The 7,928-nt window shown below is 26.9% G+C and overlaps 1 protein-coding gene across 1 annotated transcript; it reads left to right on the plus strand.

The window, feature by feature from the left end:
- The first annotated feature begins 376 nt into the window (after window positions 1-376).
- On the plus strand, window positions 377-4,449 carry LOC107456004 (uncharacterized). Its single transcript, XM_016073769.2, has 5 exons — window positions 377-606; window positions 2,223-2,376; window positions 2,466-2,560; window positions 3,156-3,227; window positions 4,159-4,449. Exons 1-5 carry the CDS (start codon window positions 477-479, stop codon window positions 4,431-4,433), a joined length of 726 nt encoding a protein of 241 aa, XP_015929255.2. The 5' UTR covers window positions 377-476; the 3' UTR covers window positions 4,434-4,449.
- Window positions 4,450-7,928: the final 3,479 nt, after the last annotated feature.

Raw genomic sequence — 7,928 nt, forward strand, 5'->3', positions numbered from 1 at the left:
CCATTCGCTACTTTTTAATCTTAAGTTCCGGCAACACTGCCCAGAAGCAGAAAGTGCCCAAAACTGTGACGTACGTCGCAGAACAATCCCCAACCCTAATCTCATTCTATCTACAGTAGACCATAATGACCTGAAGGTTTAAAAACTTCCCCTCATAATCTAAGCCAGTCATGTCAAAGATACGGCCCGCGGGCCACATCCGGCCCCCGGTTCGTATCAATACGGCCCGCGATCGCGATGTGTCACAGAAAGAAGAGTCGTGTTTTTTAAAGCTTTTAAGGTTTCTTCATACCGACTGCAACAACAACAAATCGCATGTTGCCGAGGTTTGACGCATGCGCACTTCTTCCTTTCTCCCGTTGTTGCAACAGCCAGCAACAATTCCCCTGTGAAGCGAAAATCTTGAACGGATTGTTTACACTTTGGTAGTTTTCGATAGTTTGATAGTTTAGTAGATTTTCGTTATATAAAGAAAAATGACTGAAGATATCATAAACTTTGTGCAGGAATGCCCTTGGCTATATGATGCCAGCAGGGCAGATTTTAGAGATTCTACAAAAAAACTGAATTCATGGAAGAAATTGGCGGAGTTGTTGAAGACTGATGGTGAGTACAAGTCATTTTGAAATTTTATCTTAATATTATTGTCATCGATCAGTTTCTAAGAGCATGAGGATAAATTTAAAAATCATTTCACCCGGTTTTAAAACTTGATCTAAGTCTAATTTGTTTTAAAATTTAAATTTTTTGTTATTAAAATTGGTTGCTTGTCTATTATAGAAATATCTTTTAGTGGCAGAGAAAAATGCCAATTCTAATTCTGTATTCATTATTTTCCCTTCATATATCTACTACTTGAAGTTTTATACAAAACTTTTAACAAAAGTGAATATATTTTATTTACTTTGTAATTTTCATAAAATCATTCACATGTTTAGATACAAATGTATGCAAAAAGCTTTGAATCGCATGATACCTACTCATATATGGTGTGGTGTATATTTGCGACGAAATTTATATTTGTTATTTTATCGAAATTTATATCGTGTATTTGTTGCAACGAAAGGGTATCCCAACTGAATAAAAATTGTTATGTGTTTGAATTGCATGCTACTGTATTTGTATAATATTATACTTATTTAATTATGCATATTAATTTTTTTAACGTGTCATAACTTAAGTTTTTGCAAATTAAAACTATTTTTGAAATATATAGATACCATACGAATTGAATTAGAACCATACGATTTTCGAAATATAAATACCATACACTATGTATTCTATAAATATGAAATACATAGTGTGTATGGTATCTTTGAGAATAACTATGGCATTAAATTATTTTCGATTTCAACTTTTCACCTATTTACAAAGGGAACTAAGTATAAATTTAAATTTATGTTTGCGTAAATATATATATATATATATGTTACTGTGAAAGACAGAAATTGGTCGTTGTTGACTTTCACTGGTGAATGTTGATAATCATGTAGTTATCTTCGATAGATTAGAAGAAACATCAGTGTTTGGTGTATCGAGCAAATATATACGGGGCAATGGTACTTGACCTTAGAAAAATATCAGTGTAGGTTATACCGGGCAGTGGCACTTGATCTTAAAAAAACAGTGTAGGGTATACCGAGCCACTTAAGTTTAAGTGCCACTGCCCGGTATACCCTACACTGATGTTTTTTTAAGGTTAAGTGCCACTGCCGGGTATACATTTGCCCGGTAGGATATACCAGGCAAATGTATACTGAGCAGTGGCACTTAACTAAACGTAGTATGACTACCTTTGGTAAATGTCCAAAATATATCCTAGAGTAAAGTGCCACTGCCCAATATATTCTACACTGATGTTTTTTTTTTTTTTTTTTAGGTTCAGTGCCACTGCCCGGTATACATTTGTCAGGTATACCCTACACTGATAATATAATTTAATAAATTAATATCAAATTGGATATAACAAATATTTTGGACAATTTGTGATTGCTGACATTCACTGGTGAAAGTCGACATTTTCTTGATTAGGGCCATTCACAGTAACATGTATAGGTATTCATTTTCAAACTTATCCTCTGAGAATTTAGGTATCGTGAAATTTTCTTTAGGTAATATCTTTTATTTTATTTCACGATTCTCTTAACTTCTATATTGTGTTTGTTTTTCTTATTGCGTAAATCATTGTTATTCTGATACATTGTACTGTTATATTTTTATAGTTCAGGAAGTTAAAAAGAGGTGGAGATCCCTCAGAACTTCGTATGTGAGGGAAAAACATCGAAAGCCAAGTGGCTCGGCAGCTGTGGAGAAAAAGCCATGGGTTTACATGGAAGCCCTAAATTTTTTACAAGACCATGTAAAAGAGAAAAAAGAGTAAGTGTTTGAAATATATATTTGCTATATGGTCGAAGTGTATATGAATGTATACTTTTTAATTAAATGATTTTGTTAATATTTTTTAGAACCTTCAATAATTTTTCTCAGGAAATTGAGAATCAAGCGGAGAAGGAAAATATTTCTGAAGCTTATCCAAGACCAGAAATAATTGAAGATTTGGGTAACTATGATTAAAATTTAAGCTTAAGTAGAATCAAAGTTCCTTAAGTGGAAGACTCTTTTTCAAACAATGCATAATTCCAATCTAGTTAACAGATTTCAGACCTACAGAATAAGGACCCAAATAGTTTAAAAGTTTTGACCACTTAACATTAATTTTACTTTTTGCATATAGTTATGAAATTCGTTTGTCCAAAGATAGTTCTATGCAAAAAATAATCTTTATTGAATATTTATTATTTTATTTAATTATGGTTGAATTGGAGTTTAACTAAAATAAGTATATGGGTCATATCCATTTTAACAACAATATTTATTTTCCAGTGAAAATAGGGGAAAATTCTGACATATTTGCATTCATATCAGATTATTATGTACAAGTTAATTTCTTGTCCAGTGACTCATATATAGCATTAATAATGATCTGGATACTAATTGTGCACCCTATTATGAATTTATTCTTGTGTATGAAGTAATTTTTTATTTTGCTAGAACTTTTTGCTTCTTCTACGTGGTTAAAAGGAAATGAATTTATTGTCTTAATTAGATTCCTTTCGATTATTTCATATTTATATGAGTTTTATTTAACGTTTCAGATACAGAAAATGAAGTTGAGTGTGAAATCAACACATCATTTGCTGATAATACTCAGGAAATATTCTTGCAAAGTATGTTGAAACCAAGTTTACTTTTGTAGTATTAGTATATTGACTTTTGTGTTTTGAAACTATAGTTTATTTTTAAAATTTTTACTGTTACTTTTAATGAACAATAGTAATGTTGGCTATATATTTTATACATGATATATCCATATTATAGTGAAAATTTTGAATTGCTCAATGCTGTGGTTAGAATTTAATATTAAATGTTGCTTAACATTTATATTTATTGCATGTCTCTTTGGAGTTGCAGTAGATTCACATTTTATTGCATGGTAATTTTAAAATTAAATCTTATACCAATTTTTCCGACATTTTATGCATCGCTTTTTCTTTTGTTGTTAGTTTTTATTACATTTGCTTTATTAAAATTTTTCTTGGTAATATAGGACATTTTATATCATAATATAAAATTTTAGTTTTAATAAACTTATTTAAGTATCAAAAGGTTTTATCAGTAATGTTAATAAATATAACGAGATTGATGGCAATATCACTTCCATGCTCCCTACTCTTTCTACTATTTACTCTTTTTGAATCTAATTGTGGAAATCAAGAAAGGTTATTGGTAAAAGCCATAATACTTTTACGAGTAAAAAAACACATTGCAAACACGAATCACATTTGTTAATAACACAAAAGCTGATCAATTTTTCCGAACCTTTGATTATTTTTTATTATTATCTTTTCATCTGAATCCCAAATATAAATTAGTATCTATAAAAAATTCAGGGAATTGTGAATTGAATTTTTAGGCAATAATACAGAATTTACTTTTTTATTCAATCAATCTTGCCTTCATTTAAAAATTTAAATTTTAGTCTTATCAGAGATTTTGCAACTTTTTACTTTCTAATTGAAGCATAATATTTTTCTAATTTCTGTAATATAATTTATGTATTTCCTATACATATTATCATTTTTTATATTCATATTTTAGGTGTACCTTCTACTCCATTACCTTCAACTCCATTACCTTCTACTTCAGGACAACTCACGAAGAGAATTATTAGAAAAAGAAAAGCTGAGGTGATTCTCAACAGTTTGGAGCAGACTGATAATTTGCTAAAAAAACTATGTGTTGAAGATAATGAGGATGAGCATTTTTCACAACTAATGAAATTTTACTTAAAAGATGTGCCCACAGAAAGAAAATTAGACATACACCTAAAACTTTTGTCTGTTTTGAGAGAAGAATTAGCGAAAAACAAATAAAGAATGCAATGAAAAATATATATGTAATTATTTACAATTCAATACCAATTACAACCAACCACACATATTTTTTACAATAGCTGACAGTGATATTTGTTGAAAAATTGTTACAATTGTTGCATTAATGATAATTTTTACTATTTCATTTTAACATTTTATAACATATTATAATTTTTAAAGAAAGGTTTTTTATGTGTTCAGTACGAAACCTTTGTATGTGTTTAGTACGAAGAAGGAAAACAAAACTTAGCTGCACTGTACAAAGACTCTAGTTGTTAAAACAATTAACTATACTAAAGTAAAAAACTATGTGCTGAGATTGAAATTCCTTAAATATTTTAATTTCAAATAAGAAAAAAAAAAAATCAAATATGAAGAATTAATCTTTTTTTTTCTGCAGAGTATACAAAAAAAAAATAATTATAAGACTATTTTACATTTGTGACATTTATTTTTCTTTACCGAATCTCTTAAAATAATAATGCTAATTCAAAAAAGCACTATTTAAAAATTTGACTTGAGATATTGGTTTTAAGAAAATATGGTCAATGAATTTTTTGAAAAGCACTGTTAAGATAAAATGCAGTATACAGTACAACCTGTAATTACAGTGACTCACAAAAGTGTTGGTACACTCATGACTTCCAATGAAGTTTATTTTTAAGTAATCAATGATCAAAAACTTTATCGCACAAAAAGTCATTGCACACTTTCAAAAAAATCTATGCCTATTAGTAAATATTATGATTTTTTTAATTAGAAATATTAAGTTGAGTTTCCTTTCATATCTGCAATAACTTTTATAAATTTGTAAATAAATTTGCAAACTTATTATGTTGTGGGAAATTCAAGCAGAATATTTTTTACCATATTTTACACAAACTGAGGATGAAATATTACGGCGAAGAAAAAATTAAAATATAATGTTGCTATTACAAGTTTGATACTAAATTGCAAATATATAAAAAAGTAAATGAAGAATAATAAAATAAAAAATTGAAGTAATACATTAAAAACAATTTAATTAGAAATATTAAGTAGAGTTTCCTTTTACATCTGCAATAACTTTTATAAATTTGTAAATAAATTTGCAAACTTATTATGTTGTGGGAAATTCAAGCAGAATATTTTTTACCATATTTTACACAAACTGAGGATGAAATATTACGGCGAAGAAAAAATTAAAATATAATGTTGCTATTACAAGTTTGATACTAAATTGCAAATATATAAAAAAGTAAATGAAGAATAATAAAATAAAAAATTGAAGTAATACATTAAAAACAATTTAATTAGAAATATTAAGTAGAGTTTCCTTTTACATCTGCAATAACTTTTATAAATTTGTAAATAAATTTGCAAACTTATTATGTTGTGGGAAATTCAAGCAGAATATTTTTTACCATATTTTACACAAACTGAGGATGAAATATTACGGCGAAGAAAAAATTAAAATATAATGTTGCTATTACAAGTTTGATACTAAATTGCAAATATATAAAAAAGTAAATGAAGAATAATAAAATAAAAAATTGAAGTAATACATTAAAAACAATTTAATTAGAAATATTAAGTAGAGTTTCCTTTTACATCTGCAATAACTTTTATAAATTTGTAAATAAATTTGCAAACTTATTATGTTGTGGGAAATTCAAGCAGAATATTTTTTACCATATTTTACACAAACTGAGGATGAAATATTACGGCGAAGAAAAAATTAAAATATAATGTTGCTATTACAAGTTTGATACTAAATTGCAAATATATAAAAAAGTAAATGAAGAATAATAAAATAAAAAATTGAAGTAATACATTAAAAACAATTTAATTAGAAATATTAAGTAGAGTTTCCTTTTACATCTGCAATAACTTTTATAAATTTGTAAATAAATTTGCAAACTTATTATGTTGTGGGAAATTCAAGCAGAATATTTTTTACCATATTTTACACAAACTGAGGATGAAATATTACGGCGAAGAAAAAATTAAAATATAATGTTGCTATTACAAGTTTGATACTAAATTGCAAATATATAAAAAAGTAAATGAAGAATAATAAAATAAAAAATTGAAGTAATACATTAAAAACAATTTAATTAGAAATATTAAGTAGAGTTTCCTTTTACATCTGCAATAACTTTTATAAATTTGTAAATAAATTTGCAAACTTATTATGTTGTNGAATTAATTTATCTGCATTGCATTACTTATTAATGAAAAAAGTTAGCTTAAAAATATAGCAATAAAATTATACTAGTGGACATTATTACAAATTTGTCAAAAAACCATATTTAGTATAATTTTTAACAGGTAAGATATGCTTTTAATAATTTGAGCAATTATCTACCTGCATTCGGGTTTAGATATGAAATAGCAAAGTTGTTGATTTTTCCCATAATATTTAAAAAAAAAAATTCTTTTCGGTATCCACTATTATAACACAGGACAGCAAATGTTACAAGCTGTGGGGCTAGTGAGGACAAACCTGATTACTTATTAAACAGTCATTATTACAACCCGGGTATATCTAAAGCCAAGTTGATATCTAAGCCTTATTGCAGAATGTATATTGGTGTATTTTAATTGAAATACTAATTGGTAAGTATTTGTTGTAGTTCATTTATGTCATACAAGAGCTACACAATGGGCTATTGGCGACAGTCAATAGTATATTTTCAATAGTACCTGAGGATGATCCGAAGACATACTATCACAATTTTGATTTTCACTATTTTAAAAAGGCATATCACTATACTAATATAAGCAATACATTATATAAGCATTTCACTATACTGAAAACAACATTTTGACAGCTAATCAATGAATACATTTGTAAATCTTTACTCTATTTAATTTCCTTGAAACTACTACCAACTTTAATTTGAATAACCATAGTTTCAACTTAAAAGATGAAATTGAACTACTTGAATGATGTTTGAATGGACAACAAATGCTTATTAATAAAAAGAGATAACTAGTAAAATTTTTCGATCACATATCTTATTCTTTTTTTTGTTGTTAATATTTCAGTTTCAATAGTACTCTAATCTTGCCCTTAATTATTAGTATTATTTAGTTTGTGAATGAAGTTAACAATTTTAGAATAATTAACAAATACACAAAACCCATACTATTTAAAAAAAATTTAAGTAAAAAAGTTCTTAAAGAAGAGAAATTAACTTTATAAGTTGCAGTAGTATACAGAAATAAACTCTGTTTATTAAATTTTAAAACACCTGAATAAATTATATAAATATTAAACTAAACCTCATAATTTAATACTTTAAAGCTGTTTCTTACAAATTCTTTACAGCTGTTCTTTACAAATAAGTTTTGAGATTCTCAATCTCAGTAATGATTTTTAAATATATTTTTACTTCTCACAAGAGATTAATCAGCAATATTTTCAATACATTAAACATTCTCTAAAACGATACTACTTAAGTGATACACTAGCACTATATACATGTCAATGTGAATAATTTGTTATTATTA

Source organism: Parasteatoda tepidariorum, unplaced genomic scaffold (genome assembly GCF_043381705.1).
Source record: "Parasteatoda tepidariorum isolate YZ-2023 unplaced genomic scaffold, CAS_Ptep_4.0 HiC_scaffold_2443, whole genome shotgun sequence".
Classification (NCBI taxonomy): domain Eukaryota; kingdom Metazoa; phylum Arthropoda; class Arachnida; order Araneae; family Theridiidae; genus Parasteatoda; species Parasteatoda tepidariorum.